This window comes from Lissotriton vulgaris, chromosome 2_1 (assembly GCF_964263255.1).
Source record: "Lissotriton vulgaris chromosome 2_1, aLisVul1.2, whole genome shotgun sequence".
NCBI lineage: Eukaryota > Metazoa > Chordata > Amphibia > Caudata > Salamandridae > Lissotriton > Lissotriton vulgaris.
The window spans coordinates 746,167,713-746,185,016 of NC_141687.1; the positions used below are offsets into that span (position 1 = coordinate 746,167,713).

A 17,304-nucleotide genomic window follows, 5' to 3' on the forward strand; every position below is an offset into this window, starting at 1 on the left:
CCTATATCCCATTAAGGGGTCTATTTTCTTCTTTAAAAGGTAGTGATATGGAGTGTCATCTCTGTGGCCTAGCATGGGGATGGCCACAGGGTCAGTTGCCCCGGGCACGACATTTTTAAGGGATGCATAATTTTCAAAGAAAATAAATTCCTACTACATTTATTTTATCTTGTAGAAGTTTGCGCCAGGAAGTGCTAATAGTCCACAGGTTTGGGGGCACAAAACATGCCATGCCCAGAGTGCTGCACCATCTTTTAGCCACTGTTTTGCATTTTCCTACTAGGCACACTCTAGCTTGAACGCAGTCTTAAAAAGAGAGATTTTTTTTCTCCAGGCTCATCAGCACTGTGCATCCCGTTTATTAGGTTGAACCTGGACAGTGCATGTGCTGCTCTGCAAGTCATGCTGTATTGGAGTATGGACTTGAAGCACGGCCAATAGTTTTCATTGGCTTGTGTCATTGTATTTGTAAATGCTGGCTTCTGATTCGTTAATAGGCTTGTTAGTCCATCCTTGGTATTGCCTTGTCTTCATTTGTAACCTCACATGAGGACTGGACTTTTACTTCTGTTAAACAGCATGTCTTATTTAGTTCGGACTGGACTGTTCCCATGGGGCAACAGGGTCAGAGCTGATTTGCATATCGCCATTGTCTAACCCAGGGTGGTGTGGAGTGCAAAAAAACGATGGATTTGGGCCCAGATCTTTTGACTGGGGGAGTGTGTGACATTGATCCACATTCAGTCCATCACTTGTTGTTTTTGCAATTGCCGCCCTAAGTGCGCTGGGGATGCCCAGACGTGGGTCCCAGGCACTCCACACCACTTGGAGTCAAGCTAGCCGGGTTGATGAGAGGTGTTACCTCGAAACCGGTCCGGTCCTCGGATGCTTGATTCCGTTCTGGGAAGGACATGGCTTTTGTAGTTCGGACTGGACTGTTCCCATGGGGCAACAGGGTCAGAGCTGATTTGCATATCGCCATTGTCTAACCCAGGGTGGTGTGGAGTGCAAAAAAACGATGGATTTGGGCCCAGATCTTTTGACTGGGGGAGTGTGTGACATTGATCCACATTCAGTCCATCACTTGTTGTTTTTGCAATTGCCGCCCTAAGTGCGCTGGGGATGCCCAGACGTGGGTCCCAGGCACTCCACACCACTTGGAGTCAAGCTAGCCGGGCTGATGAAAGGTGTTACCTCGAAACCGGTCCGGTCCTCGGATGCTTGATTCCGTTCTGGGAAGGACATGGCTTTTGTAGTTCGGACTGGACTGTTCCCATGGGGCAACAGGGTCAGAGCTGATTTGCATATCGCCATTGTCTAACCCAGGGTGGTGTGGAGTGCAAAAAAACGATGGATTTGGGCCCAGATCTTTTGACTGGGAAAGTGTGTGACATTGATCCACATTCAGTCCATCACTTGTTGTTTTTGCAATTGCCGCCCTAAGTGCGCTGGGGATGCCCAGACGTGGGTCCCAGGCACTCCACACCACTTGGAGTCAAGCTAGCCGGGCTGATGAGAGGTGTTACCTCGAAACCGGTCCGGTCCTCGGATGCTTGATTCCGTTCTGGGAAGGACATGGCTTTTGTAGTTCGGACTGGACTGTTCCCATGGGGCAACAGGGTCAGAGCTGATTTGCATATCGCCATTGTCTAACCCAGGGTGGTGTGGAGTGCAAAAAAACGATGGATTTGGGCCCAGATCTTTTGACTGGGGGAGTGTGTGACATTGATCCACATTCAGTCCATCACTTGTTGTTTTTGCAATTGCCGCCCTAAGTGCGCTGGGGATGCCCAGACGTGGGTCCCAGGCACTCCACACCACTTGGAGTCAAGCTAGCCGGGCTGATGAGAGGTGTTACCTCGAAACCGGTCCGGTCCTCGGATGCTTGATTCCGTTCTGGGAAGGACATGGCTTTTGTAGTTCGGACTGGACTGTTCCCATGGGGCAACAGGGTCAGAGCTGATTTGGATATCGCCATTGTCTAACCCAGGGTGGTGTGGAGTGCAAAAAAACGATGGATTTGGGCCCAGATGTTTTGACTGGGGGAGTGTGTGACATTGATCCACATTCAGTCCATCACTTGTTGTTTTTGCAGTTATTTAGCCTGTAAGCACTATTTTCTTTAATGAGTTTCTCCCACTGCAGGCATGATATGCTTTCCTGCAACATTCAGCACACAATGCGCGCTTTCACTTTCCAAGCAGCCCTGGACAATGGCGGCGGCTTATTTGAAATGAAATAGGTCGTGCATTTACAAGAGGTTGAGCTATTGGAATTGTAAATGGCAATGTTTTTTATTTATGTGTTAAAAGGCATTGTCATCTACAATGCCATTAGCTTAAACTCTCGCAAATGTGAGACCTATTGCATAGCGAATACTTGTATACTGAGGCACCAGACAGGAATAGCCGCACATTCTTTCATGGTATTTGCATACATGTGTAATCCACTGCAGAGAATCACTAGAAAATAGCATTTACAAGAACATGTACATAAACAGGGAAGACTATGGAAATTAACTCTTATTGGCATGGAATTAGTGTGAAAAACATTCCTAATTACCTGCAATTGTCTTAAATTGTTGCTAATCACACAGACCATGCATTTTATAAAAATGCATATCACTTGCTTGCAGCTATCAGCAAATTGAAGAGGATTAAACTGCAGAATTGACGGACCCTATCATTAGGCGATGCACAGCCCACTAGTTACAAGGGATAATGGTCAACTTTGTAACAAGGCAAAAACTCCGGCTGGATAACAATGAAGAGGAAACGATGCACCCTCAAGGCTGCTCAATCTTCCAGTGATCAAGAACATACTCTAGTATTGTTGTACCTTACCTGAAGAGTAACTTCTAATCTGAAAAATATACCTTTTCATTTTTGTAAATGTCAAACTGCAGCAACAGAGAGGATTATAGCTTAATTACCTGTGGTTTCAAATTGAAGATTATCTTTCATACATGATTAAAGTCCTGCATCAGAAACTCTGAAACCTTATCTGGAACCCTGGGGATGTACGCATATATAGAAAATATAAAATGCACATGCAATATGTGCTGTATAGTTTGTCCAAAAAACACAGAGATGTGTGCACAGCAATGTTGGTCAATCATGTGCTGCACTATTATATTTTAGGTGTCAACATTTACTTTACTCTTCAGCAATTTCAATTGGAACTAGTTTGTTTCATTTATGATCATGCTTGTAATTATAAATGAGAGGTGGCAAAACAGTGAATTTGTTTGTGTTTCGTTTCATTGATGCATGTATACCTTCTCCGAATAACATGTCAGAAGTACACTACAGAATATAAAAAGTATTCCATACAATATCATTTCACCTGCTTATCAAGTTTTTTAAAGAGATGTATTCTGATTGGTGTGCAACAACCATATTCAGACTCCGGTCTCCTGGTTGCAAGGCCTAACCATGAGACTACAACTCCATGAATCCTAGATTGAATTACTCTCTGGATACACATAGAAACCATATAAAAATAATTTCAAAAAGCTACAAATGGAAATGATGCCTCATTGGTTCCCCCCTCTACAACTTCATAACCTACTTGCCTAAAGAAAATAGCAGACACAATAGCACCCTGGAACTTTCACATATTAACTATGTTCAATTTGCTTAAAATTATTTTTTTAGAAATTACTCAAATCAAAAATTATGACCTAAAAATAGAAACTTTTTTCCCCTTAATATTTCAAAGTGTCATATATATAGCAATGCATGAATGACATTTGCTAATTTGTTCAATTAGGTTGCATCACATAGGGTATTGGGATTACCAAACACATGGAAAAGTATTTGCTTACTTAACTTGCTGGCGAGGAGCCGATTAATACCCCAATACAACTGTATTGCCTTTTACTTAAAAACTTTCTCCTTTCATATTCAAATCATATTGATCTATTTTGGAAAATGCATTATATAGCAAGTATAGCTTTTAGAAGCTTAAATGTTGCATATTAGTAACGGGTATTAGAGGAATGCAATGACAGTTATGAACTCAGTCACATTAATATTGCATATTAATTAGTTTGAAAAGTATTAACATAAGTTTAGAAATGTAATTGCAAATGTAACTATTGGAATGCAAACTTTAGAGATTCACCTGAAGCCAAGATTGATGAATGCCTCAGCTAAAGACAACTCCAGACACAAACCTCATCATCAAATGAGAGGAACTATTTCCCTCAAGAAAGACAATAGTACATTTACAGGAAAGGATGATTAAACATTCAGTGTACTGCAAAGTCTTCAATAAAATACTCCTGTAATAACATCATCCTATTTTGAGTCTCCTTATTTGGTCTACAAACTCACACAGAGTGCCCAATGAGATTTCCCTAAGAGATTCCATTTGTACCTGAACTGCAACCTACCAACCTCTTTAAATTTTACAAAAGGGTATGAACTGGGTTGCTTTGGATAATGGTCAGTAAACTACGTTTATGATGTTGTGCTCCACTCTACTAGATGGTAATTAACAGATTTAAATTAAAACAAATACACACCCAACAACATAACCACAAGGTGGAACTCATTTGATATATGCATCAATTATTTACATTATCTAAGATACATGTGTGAGGTATTTTGGCAAGAAGTATTTCAACAAAACAACTGGGAAATAGAAGCATTATCTGCTGGCAAAGGCTGTCTTTCTTGGGAAGATAAAATAATCACTCTGAGTATTTTAGCTACAAGTTGAGGTAACATTACATCAATGCCACGGAAAAGTTCACAACAGAATAACTGAAATAAGGAAACAAATTATGCACATTATATAGAAATAGAGCAAACGTATTATAGTTTGGTTAGTGTACCTTAAAAGAATACTTCCGATTAATGCGATCTTCTGGACCAACCGGAGAAGTTACATACCCAGGCAATGGTATGCTACCCAAAACTGCCTCTTCGCGACTGTCTGTTTAGTTAAATAAAATACAGAACAATTATTAAACTAGGCAGTACAACAAGTACACATAATCTGGAAGTGACATATATGCTAAAATAGGTCAATGAAAGATCTCAATTTCAAAAGGCTGTAACCTGGAAATAATAGGCTTGATTATTACTTTCATTTTAAAAAGAAGAAGCATTTAAGAAATTAACATATTGATCCACAAGAATTTTTGTTTGTAAAAATACTGATACAAAAGTAACACATTTCTCCTATTCTCAGAAATAGAGACATCATTTAGTTATAGTCACTGCAGTTAAAAAAACCAAAACAGTTACAATAATGACGTTTTTGCCAACAACGTCTACAAGGTGTCAGTCCCGAAACCATCTTTTGCTAGTGCATTTCCTATCATCATCATATGTGAAATCTTCATAAAATTCCATGGCTCCTGCTTGTAACCTGTGACAGCTTAAACTTTGCAGGCGTACTCAAATGAGTAAGGGCTTATGAGTGAGTATACGAATTGGTGTGCCTTAAATTTTTAGAAAAAGTATGATTGTAAGTTAATACACTTTTCCAGCTTTTCTCCGAAAAGAAGTATTTCTCCCCACTAAGTAAGCTTTTCCAGAATGCCATCACCATTGTCTTTCTGACACTGGATACAAATCTAATTTTGACAGGATTAAAACCTGTAATCTGGGTAGGAACGCACATTACACGTTTGTGATTAACTAAAATAGTGCACAATTGTTGGTATTCACCAACTTTTCAAAGTATCCAAGACTGGACCACCCAGAGCCCACCCAAATGAAACATACTCACATGTAAAATTACAAGATTCTTGAATCATTTTCCAAGAGGGCAAATCGATTTGCAAAGTGTACATTCACACTGCCTGAATACCAAAGGTGAATATACATCAAAACTCAAATAATTTGAAGTCCAAAATTCAATTTAGGTGAGCACATAATAGGTTACTAACTCATACAAGAGAGGAAAGGGCAATGGATATAGGCAGAAACAGCAGTAGCGATAACTTGAAGAGAGATAAAACATGCATAGTCTCATGGATAGAAGCTAATGTACTCATGCAATATATTCATACAGGCAAGAAGGAATGAACTAAGAAAGGTGAATGCTTTTTAAAGGTAGAATGCTTTTTAATTTCAACAGTATGATGTTAAGAAACAGAAAGTAAAGTAAAGATTATATCAACAGTGTCCATAAAGTGTGTCAGAGTAGGGGGAAGAGATACCTCAAATTAGCCAGCAATAAATTTAAGCAGCATTATCAAATAAATGATTATTAACTCATGCATCAAGACCAGGAGTCCCGATAGAAGAAAAAACAAAGAAATAATTGCCTCACGATCTTCACAAAATAAGAGAAGGGGGCCTGAATGATAGATTATTTGAAGACAGAAGGTGGATAAAATTTAACTAAAGTGAAACTCAAAACATGTTGTGATAAAGGTAAGAGTAGGTAACAAGGTATTCAGTGAGGTTGGAACAGTATGCTTAGATGCCTCTTCCTCAACAAGATTGAAAGGGCAGTTAGAAAAGTCTGAGGCAAAGAACAATAACTCAACAAAGCTGAAGTGTTATTATGGGGCAAGCAGGTAATAAAAATTAAGTGAATAAGAAAAGCAATAAAACAATCGTCAAGTAAAGTATTCTTTTGGTCAAGTGATCTTGAATTTTATAGGCTGATAAAGGCTAATGAAATATGGTGGAACATTCTATATTGCTCAAATGATAAGGGTTAAAACAATATGATTGATTATTATATGAGGTGTAGTATTGACGAAGGTAGCCATAAATCTAGAAAGACAAACAACATATAAGGCATGATTGTTAAAGAAAATGCAAAGGCGGATGTAACTTAAGTGCACTGTAACAGGAACAGCTCTGTTCTTCTAGGGTCTGAAAGGGACAGAAAGACAATACCATTAACTCATCTTCCCTTCATTCGGATGCTCCATTAAAGATACAATGTTAACCAGTTGTATAGAGAGGAGGTGGCCTACTGGCCAAGACATCACTATACCCTTGCAAATCTGCTGTTCTCCCCACATCATTACTACACGAGAGAACCTGACACAGTGGAACTGGCCCGAAGGGAGAGACTAGTGGAATGGGCCCCACAATTCATGAGTGCTGCACAGCCAGTGAAACAGCAAACAGAAATCCTGTTGAAGCAGATCACCATTGAGAAGTTCAGGATACAAGTGGGAATAAGGTTGGGGTTAGCAGAGGGGTCTTTGAGACAGGTTAAGTAACATCTGTAGGTTAATACTTAGAGTAAGCTTAAGGTTAAGGATTTGGATTTCAATGGGGGAAGATTTTGAAATGGATTTCCCCTCTAAAGGATTTCTTTACTGAAGTTGTGTTTTGTAATGCAACTATTAAATATTAATGGACAATTTGTTCATTAAGATTCATCATAATAAGTATCAGATAATGGTATCTGTACCTCAAAGTAATAATCTTTCCATCATACATACCCGTCAGAAGAGAGATTATAGAAGAAGCTGAATGAGGAAGAACTATACACTGGAGCACTATTGCAGAGTGAACAGATTAGGGATTACAGTCTTTAGCACTGTGGAATTCCAACATGTAATTGAGTTCGAGATGAGACTTAGGAACATCAGGAGACAGAAAAAGGACAAAAAAAGAAGCAGGCGACGAACCAATTAAGTTATGTTAAAATGATGCCAAGTGAGGGAGCCAAGATTTTTCTATGGTATTTCCGTTCATTAAAGAAAGCTGTCAATTTTGCATAATAACATGAGGCAAAAGCAAGAAGCAAATGTGAAAGGAGAGAGAAATGTGTTGGAAAAGAGGAAGAGGCACGGACGATAAAAAAGAAGGATAAAAAACACTAACTTCTTTCTTGCCTAATATGCTCATCAAGGTTCAACCATACATCAGCTGTCAGAAAGTAAACTGGATCTCTCCAAGATGTGATTTTGTAAAATGGTTTTTTATTTATTTTATTTATAGACATCTCGGTGTCCTTAAAATCATATTTTCTGGCTGACTTTAATTACTTCAATGCTCGAAAAGGAAGAGTACGCACAATGTAACGTGTTAGTAGACATCTTTCAAAACAACGCTGATGCTATTGGATTACAGCTCTATTAGTTATCCACTTATTGAATATAAAGGTGCTACACTAGGGACCTGATTACAAGTTGCACATTACTGGGGCAACAATAAAACTGCATGTATTGTTATGTTACAGTACGGTAACCAGCACCAATACCATACAATTATGAGTAAAAACCACTGGGATAGAATAGGGAATTACCACATGGGACTGATTTTTCTGGCCATTGTAACAGAGAATTGCCAATTCCTTGGGCTTGAAACAAATACATTTTCCAACTTTTCTGAGCAGGTGAAAGATATTTGTGTAGACCTGTGCTCAGGGTGAAAGCGGAGAAAGAGTATAGCGAAGGGGAAGGTTCTTTCTGTCAGGAGGTATCACCGTATGCCCTCTCTGTCAAAAAAGGAGGTGAGGGTATGTGGCTTATCTGCGTCTGCAGCCAAAGTCTTGTGATATTTTTCAGTCAGAATTGCTGGCTGAAAAAGTCAGGTGTGGTTTGTCCACACCCGGAAAAATTGGGTGTTGAAAAACCTACCCACTCTGAATGACGTGGAGTGAAATTGTATGTGGTAACTTTGCTCCGCCTGACTTCAGGGCATATGTAGAAACGTGCACATAATTAACACCTGAAGAAGAATTTAAAGACTATACTGGGAAAAAAAGTGCTTTGATTTCTTTCGCATTTGAAAACTGATTTCATAGTCTGCAGTAGTTACTCACCTTTATAGTAAAACAAACAGTAATCAGCCAGCACAAACCATCGTCTTTTCCACAAGCGCATGCCGGAACTATCCTAAAAATGGAAACAAACAAAGGTGTTCACTTTTTTTTTTAAATCAGCAAATCTGGCTAGATTACATTCCTGACAGAATGTTAAGGTCAAAGCAATTTCTGTATCTAGATTAGCACATCCCTCACTGTAAAAATGTTTTTAAAAAATTACTTTTATTTGAAAGAATTATATATACACACATAACCCCCACCTATGTTTACCTGTTGGTAAAATAGTACTTCAGTTCAGTTTGTTTTGTAGGCTATGAAATATGGGCATTATTGTTGTTCCTGTTATCGTCATCATTATCAACTAAGGAACACCCACCCGGTTGGTCTTATAGTCCATATTTCTCTAAAAATCCTCTTGTTATTGCACCTGATGAAAACAATCTAAATTTAAATGTTTGAGATGTTTGAGAAGCAACATATAGAATATAGATGGGTAACAGTGTATTGCAGGTATATTTTTCACCAAGGGGTGCATAGACAACAAAAGTGGAGCTCGAGTTTTCTATGATGTCACTTACTTCCTTCAGGTAAAAAACATTGCCTTAATTCGCTTTTTATTCATATATAATTTTATGTTATGTATGGCACGTGTTAAGCCTTTTTTTTTGGCTATTTGGGGTAGTTTGCGGTTGGGGCCCCGTACCTTTTTGTCCACATAAAGCATCCACACAAATTTGCATCCTTTTTTCCCACATCATGTGGATTCTAACAATACCCAGAGTTTTTAGAGAAATTAGCCAAAATGCAGCAAGATTTTAGTTTTTTTTTTCAAATAGTAAAAACGTGCTGCTGAAGAAAGCATCATTTTTTTCCATGCAAATGGTATCAACAAGGGTTTGCTGTGCTAAAACGACCTTCTTCCCAGCTTTCAGAAACAGGCAGACTTTTGTCAGAAAACCAAATTTACTGGGATATAGTTTATTTTTCCTATTTTTTGTGCTTTCAGGTCCTTCCAGTTAGTGGTAGAAATTGGTGTGAAACCAAAAATTAGACCCCAAACAGCTATACATTTTTGGGACAGTAGTCAAAATTCTGAAAATCAGCAAGGGGTAATTTGTATAGATCATGGTACTCACAAACTTTCTCTCGAGGGCCGAATTTACAGTGTGGTTTGTGGCCGAGGGCCGCACCGGTGGGGGGCGGTGTCGGTGGGGTGGGGGGGCGGGGCTAGAGCAAAAACAAAAACTGTGACCATGAGGTTGAAGACAGGCTCCTGCAGCGGACGTCTTTGTCCACTGAGCCACCAGACCCGGCATACACACATTTCTCTCTCTCTCTCTCTCTCTCTCTCTCTCTCTCTCTCTCTCTCTCTCTCTGTCTCTCTATCTCTCCGTCCCTCTCTTTTTCTCCCTCCATCTCTCGGTCTCCCTCTATCCCTCTCTCTCTCTCTCTGTCTCCCTCTCTCTCCCTCCCTCCCTCCCTCTCTGTGTCTCCCTCTAACTCCCTTTGTCTCACTCACTCTGTCTCCCTCCCTCTCTCTCCCTCCGTCTGTCTCCCTCTGTCTACCTCCCTCTGTTGCCCTCCTCCTGTCTCCCTCCCTCTGTCTTCCTCCCTCTGTCTCCCTCCCTCTGTCTCCCTCCCTCTGTCTCCCTCCCTCTGTCTCCCTCCCTTTGTCTCCCTCCCTCTGTCCGTCTCCCTCTGTCCGTCTCCCTCTGTCCGTCTCCCTCTGTCCGTCTCCCTCTGTCCGTCTCCCTCTGTCCGTCTCCCTCTGTCCGTCTCCCTCTGTCCGTCTCCCTCTGTCTGTCTCCCTCTGTCTGTCTCCCTCTGTCCGCCTCCCTCTGTCCGCCTCCCTCTGTCTGCCTCCCTCTGTCTGCCTCCCTCTGTCTGCCTCCCTCTGTCTGCCTCCCTCTGTCTGCCTCCCTCTGTCTGCCTCCCTCTGTCTGCCTCCCTCTGTCTGCCTCCCTCTGTCTGCCTCCTTCTGTCTGCCTCCTTCTGTCTGCCTCCCTCTGTCTGCCTCCCTCTGTCTGCCTACCTCTGTCTGCCTACCTCTGTCTGCCTCCCTCTGTCTGCCTCCCTCTGTCTCCCTCCCTCTACCTACCTCTGCCTCCCTCTCTCTCTCTGTCACCCTCTGTCTCTCTCTCTCTCTGTCTCTCTCTCTCTGTCTCCCTCCCTCTGTCACCCTCCGTCTCCCTCCCTCTCCCTCCCTCCCTCTGTCTCCCTCCGTCCCCGTCTCCCTCTCGGTCTCAGTCTCTGCCTCTGTCTGTCCCTATCTTTGCCTCTATCTGTCTGTCTCTGTCTGTCCCAGTTTCCCTCCCTCTCTATCTCTGCCTCTGTCTGCCCCTGTCCCCGTCTCTGTCTCTATCTGTCTCTGTCTCTATCTCTATCTCTGTCTTTCTCTCCCTCCCTCCCTGTCTCCCTCCCTTTCTCTATCTCTCGCTCTCTCTCCCTCTCTCCGTCTCCCTCTGTCTCCCTCTGTCTCACTCTGTCTCACTCTCTCTCTCTCCCTCTCTCTCCCTCTTTATTATTATTATTATTATTGGGACATTTGTAGAGCGCTGCGATTACGCACACCGGCGTGTCCACGCGCTGAAAGTGGGAGAGGCAGAAGCAGAGGACACAAGAAAACTGCGCGGGCCGTTATTTAGTATAGAGAAATGTTTTTAATTTCGCTCGGAAGCTAGCCTCCTCTGGTTCCAGGCGCAAGTCCGCTGGCAGTTTATTCCAGTTAGTAGCCGCTAGGCATCTGAAGGACCTGCCTCCCATGCGGGCCCTCTTAATTCTTGGAATCTTCAGTAGGCCGCCCCCTGTGGATCTAAGCGCACGTGTTGGTTTGTACACCTCAATCAGTTTAGTCAGAGGGTCGGGTGCCCTGCCATTCAAGATGCGATGACAGGTGCAGAGGGCTTTATACTCCACTCTTCTCCTCACAGGGAGCCAGTGTAGCTGCTGAAGGGCCGCCTTAGAAGGCGCCCTTTTAGGCAGTCTGAGAATCAGACGCGCTGCCGCATTCTGCAGCACTTGCAGGCGAGCCATGCTTTTTTCTGGAGCTCCCAGGTACAGCAGGTTCCCATAGTCCGACCTAGCTGTCACCAGGGCATGGACCAGGGTTTGACGGGCTTCAATCGGGAGTAAGTCCAGGACTTTTCTCAGCTTCTTCAGAATCCCGAAGCAGACTCCCACCACCCGATTAATCTGGGGGGCAAATGTGAGACCCGCGTCAAACCACACCCCCAGATTGCGTGCCTCTTGGCAGGGGGTTGGGGTAGGTCCAAGGCAGGAAGGCCACCACGCCGACGACCAGGCAGACTGGGCTCTCCCCACCACCAGCACCTCTGTCTTGCTGCCATTCAGCTTCAAACAATTGATGGCCATCCATTCGGCTAGATCTTTCATGCACGAACGGAAGCCATCGGCAGCAAGACAGGGCGCATGCGATAGGGAGATCACCAGCTGCGTGTCGTCGGCGTAAGAGACCAGTTGGAGGCCATGGCTCTCCACAATCGAGGCAACAGGCGCGACATACATATTAAAGAGGGTTGGGCTCAATGACGAGCCCTGCGGCACGCCTTGGCCCAAAGACACCCCCTTTGAATAGCAGTCTCCCTGCCTGACTCGGAAACTTCTCCCATTGAGAAAGTCTTGGATCCATCTCAGCGCGGTGCCAGAGATGCCACCTCTGTTCAGACACTGTAGCAAGATGTTATGTGCTACAGTGTCGAACGCCGCGCTGAGGTCCAACAGGATCAAAGCCATAGTTTGGCCTGCATCCACACCCTCTCTCAGATGTTCCGTAGCCATGAGAAGGGCGGACTCGGTTGAATGTCGTGGCCTAAAGCCAAACTGCGTCGCATGGAGCAGTCCCCTTTCTTCCACGTGCTTCATAATTTGGGTATTGACCACCTTTTCCGCCACTTTTGACAGAAAAGGCAGGAGGGAGATGGGCCTCAGATTTTCTAATACCTCGAAGCCTAAGTGGGGTTTCTTCCGGAGCGGGAGCACCACCGCCTGTTTCCACCCCTCCGGCAGCTTTCCCGATCCGAAAGAGACGTCGAGGGTGTGCCTTATATAAGGCTCCAAGACTTCCAGGCTGTCTACCAAGCGTTTTGGCGACACCGGATCCCACGGGGACCCTGATGTAACAGAGCGGCACACCGCTATTAATTCCTCAAGAGGAGGGGTGCAGAAGTGTGTAATATGCCCTGCCGTCTCTGTGTCCCCCATTGCTACCTCCAGGTCAGACCCTGTCGACCGAATAGGGAAGGTCGAGTAGATCTTCTCTACTTTAGCGGAGAAATATTCGGCAATCCGGTCACATGACTCCGTAGAGCAACTCTCCGGCTCTGTAGGTGCATTTACCGAAGTAAGGGATTTATAGATGCCGAAAAGTTCCTTGGCGGAATTTTCCGCCCCCTGAATTTGTCCAGCATAATAGGCTGCCTTAGACTTTTTTATCAGCCTATGGTGAAGGCGCCTTTTTTCCAGAAACAAATCCCTGGCCTTGTTGTCATAGGACACCCTCCAGACTTTTTCTGCCCGCCTACAGTCCGCCTTTGTTAATCTCAGCTCAGCACTGAACCATGGAGCTGAGCGATCTTTCCGCGCACATGTGGTTGTACGGCAAAGTGGGGCTGTCTGGTCAAGCGCTTCCGTGATGCGCTGATTCAGGTTGGAGACCGCTGTTTCTATGTCCTCGCCCCCAGGCTGACCATCCCTAGTTAAGGCTTGATTAAAATCCTCCACCGAGAATTTAGCCCACTTCCTCCTAAGGTAATTAGGGGGTGCCTGACTGGCTTTGTTGGTTTTTATGCTCTGTATGGAGAATGCCACCAGGAAGTGGTCGGTCCAGGGAATGGGCTCAACACCTGACACCTCCACACCTCCCCAATTAGCATAGACCGGGTCCAGGAGGTGTCCCTGTCGATGCGTGGGGGCCACTAGCTTCAAATCCAGTTGAAGAGCAAGCATATCCCGACCAAAGTCCTTGACCCCTGTGTCCTCTGGGCAGTTAAGATGCAAGTTAAGGTCTCCTAATAGGAGGAACTTGTCCCTGCGCAAGGTCGCCTCCATGAGGCTTTCTAGCAGGCTCTCCCTAAACTTAGTGCAGGCTCCTGGCGGCCGATATACCAAGCAGCCATTGATCGTCGTGCCCCCATTGATTTTAATCGAGAAGAGGCCCGCTTCACTCTCCACGATCGGCGTGCGCTCTAAGCAGCAGCCCAGAGTGTTCCTAAAAATAATCACAATCCCCCCTCCCACCCCCTCTGGCCTATCCTGCCTGACCCAGGAGTAATTCCCCGGCGTGGCCTCGATAATGTCAGAGTCAGAGAACTGATCTAACCACGTTTCTGTAAGAAACAGTAGGTCGAATTTTTTATCGGTGATCAGCTCGAACACATCAAGCCTATGTTTGCGTAGGGACCTGACGTTCAGGAGACCACAGGACAGTTCCTGCTCCGTGGTACCCTGCGGCATAGTAGTCATACAGAAACCACAGTGAGGACATACCCTATCGCTGCTCATCATACCGTGCATACATATGAAGGCAGTGCGGGGACGGAAACCAAGGAGTTGTTCCTTAGTCCAGTAGATCTTTCGACCAGGGGTTGTCGCCCTAGCCCGCAGTCGGCCGCGGACGGGCCCAGACGGGCTCGACTTTGGCGACACTTCGGCGCGCCTTCGTCGCGCCCGCTGCGCTCGTCCGCTGCGCTGCCTTGTTAACATCTGCCTTATATGCCCCAGGGCGAGTGCCTCAGGATGACTAAACCGCTAACCGGTCTCCCCCGCTCACCGGAAGTGGCAGTCTCGACCTTCCACGCCCTCCGCGCAACGGTGCTAGTCACCGCGTCGGACCAGGGCGGGAAGGAGGGAAGAGAACATCCCCGGCGTCCGCTAAGGCAGGTAAGCCTGCAATAGACCCCAAAAATAAAAGTTTTTGTTGCCACAAGCAAATAAAAGTGATAAGCGCTAACACGCTAACACGCTATTTTAAAATACTCAGCGCCAAGCACAATGGCTGTGGACACTGCCACTGCCCACTCACCACCACGCGAGCCGGCTCCTCCAGTGCCTTATATGCCCCAGAGCGAGTGCCTCAGGATGACTAGACCGCTAACCGGTCTCCCCCGCTCACCGGAAGTGGCAGTCTCGACCTTCCACGCCCTCCGCGCAACGGTGCTAGTCACCGCGTCGGACCAGGGCGGGAAGGAGGGAAGAGAACATCCCCGGCGTCCGCTAAGGCAGGTAAGCCTGCAATAGACCCCAAAAATAAAAGTTTTTGTTGCCACAAGCAAATAAAAGTGATAAGCGCTAACACGCTAACACGCTATTTTAAAATACTCAGCGCCAAGCACAATGGCTGTGGACACTGCCACTGCCCACTCACCAACACGCGAGCCGGCTCCTCCAGTGCCTTATATGCCCCAGAGCGAGTGCCTCAGGATGACTAGACCGCTAACCGGTCTCCCCCGCTCACCGGAAGTGGCAGTCTCGACCTTCCACGCCCTCCGCGCAACGGTGCTAGTCACCGCGTCGGACCTCTGTCTCTGTTTCCCTCTGTCTCTCTCTCTCTCTCTGTCTCCCTATCTCTCTGTGTCTCTCTCTCTCTCTCTCTCTCTGTCTCCCTCCCTCTGTCTCCAACTGTTTCCGCCTCTCTTTGTCTGTCTCCCTCTGGCTGTCTCCCTCCCTCTGTCGCCCCCTCCCTCTGTCTGTCTCTTTCTGTCTGTCACGCTCTGTCACCTCACCCCAGCTTCCTGGGCGCACACACACAGCCACACCCCAGGACTTCACAGGTCTTTAAAAGACCATTTACTTGTTAATAAGGCTTAGTTGTGAATCACCCGGCCCCCATAGAGCAGAGTGTCTCCGAGTCCGCGCTGCTGCGGCGGTGTTTGCTGACACTTTAATTTTTTTTTTTTTAAACACAGGTACAATGTCTGCAAGGTCCGCAGGCCGCCAAGGAAGGCTTGCCGGGCTGCTGGGGGCCCATAGGCCGTACTAAGAGTACCCATAGCATAGATCCTTCAATGTTTTTCTATAGAAAATAACATTTGAAATAAATATTGAAATTGAGTTAAAAAACAGCCACTTGTGCACGCATTTTCACCAGTAACTTCTAACTATGGCAGATTCTTTAAAGCAAAATAAAAAAAAATCCTCTGGACTCTTCTAGTTGCAGGGATATATAGGGCTTGTAGGTCCACTAAGAACCCGAGGTACCCAGACCCAATAACGGAGTTGAACCTTGCAATGGTTTTTCAATGTGTACCTGGTACACAGCAAATAATTTAGTAAAATATAAAGAGTGAAAAATAGGTATCAAGGAAACATATGTATTTCCAAAACGGGAACAAAATATGGAGTTAAGAAGCAGTGGTTATTTGCACATCTCTGAATTTGTGGGTACCGATACTAGCACGTGAATTAGAGAGCATTTTTCAAAAAGACTTCTTTTTTACACACTGTCTCACATTTGGAAGATACAAATGCAGCGAAAGACAATTGGGAATAACACTTGTTCTACTGTTCGGTGTTCTCCTAAGTCCCCCGATAAAAATGATACCTCACTTGTGTGAGTAGGCCTAGTGCCCACAACACGAAATGGCCCAAAACGCCAATAGAACATATCACAATTTTTCACTGAAAACCGATCCTTTCTTTGCAATCTGCCTAGCTGTAGATTTTGGGTTGTAGCTCAGCCGGCACCTAGGGAAACCTAGCACACCTTTATGTACATTTTTTTAAACTAGACACCCAGGGAAATCTAGGAGCGGGTGACTTGTGTTGGTCTCTCCTAATTCTGTTACCCAGAATCCATTGCAAACCTCAAAATGTTTTCAAAAATAAATTGTCCTCACATTTCTATGATTGAAAGTTCTGGAATTGTTGGGAAGCCACAAACTTGCTTCCACCCAGCATTCAACCAGTCTCCTGATGAAAATGGTACCAAGGGGAACGCTGGGTGGTAGGAAATTTGTGTCGGCACGGTGACACCAGACAGAAATTTGAATTTATTTAGCCAAATTTGAGGTTTGAAGGGAATTTGGGGTAAGAAAACATTGGGGGTTCCATGTAAACCACACCTCCCTGGAATCCCCTTGGTGTTTAGTTTTCAGAAATGTCAGGGCTTGGTAGGTTTCCCTAGATGACCACAAAGCCCACAACAAAAAAAGGTAGCAGCCCCCTTTGCAAAAACAGGTTGTTTTGGGATAGATAGGGGGTGCCTGGTTTTTTGTTCCCGGGCTTGGCGGCCATCCAGGCAAACCTACCAAATCAAGACAATTCTGAACAATAGCCATAGGGGAAGTCCATAGAGGTGTGGCTTGAGTGGATTCCCCAACTTTTTCTTACCCAGAATTCCCTGCAAACCTCAAATTTAGCAAAAAAACTAAATCATATTTTCTTCACATTTGTGTGTGGGTAAGCGTACCCGCACATATTTCCTACTACCCAGCGTTCCCCTCAGTCTCCCGATAGAATGCGCACAGATTGAAGAGGCACAAAAGCGGGTGCATCATCCACGCACACCACCAGCCAACCATCATCCAACGTACA

General features: G+C 44.9%; 1 protein-coding gene across 9 annotated transcripts in view; it reads right to left on the reverse strand.

Annotated features, from left to right (window-relative positions):
- The window catches only part of PLEKHA7 (pleckstrin homology domain containing A7), a 1,124,460-nt gene that overhangs the window by 386,998 nt on the left and 720,158 nt on the right, over positions 1-17,304 (reverse strand). For all 9 annotated transcript variants that reach the window (XM_086956043.1, XM_086956041.1, XM_086956042.1 and 6 more), the window contains 2 exons: positions 8,752-8,824; positions 4,841-4,941 (listed from right to left, as the gene is read on the reverse strand). In XM_086956043.1, the coding sequence (XP_086812169.1) occupies positions 4,841-4,941; positions 8,752-8,824 (174 nt within the window). The remainder of the gene's footprint in view (positions 1-4,840; positions 4,942-8,751; positions 8,825-17,304) is intronic.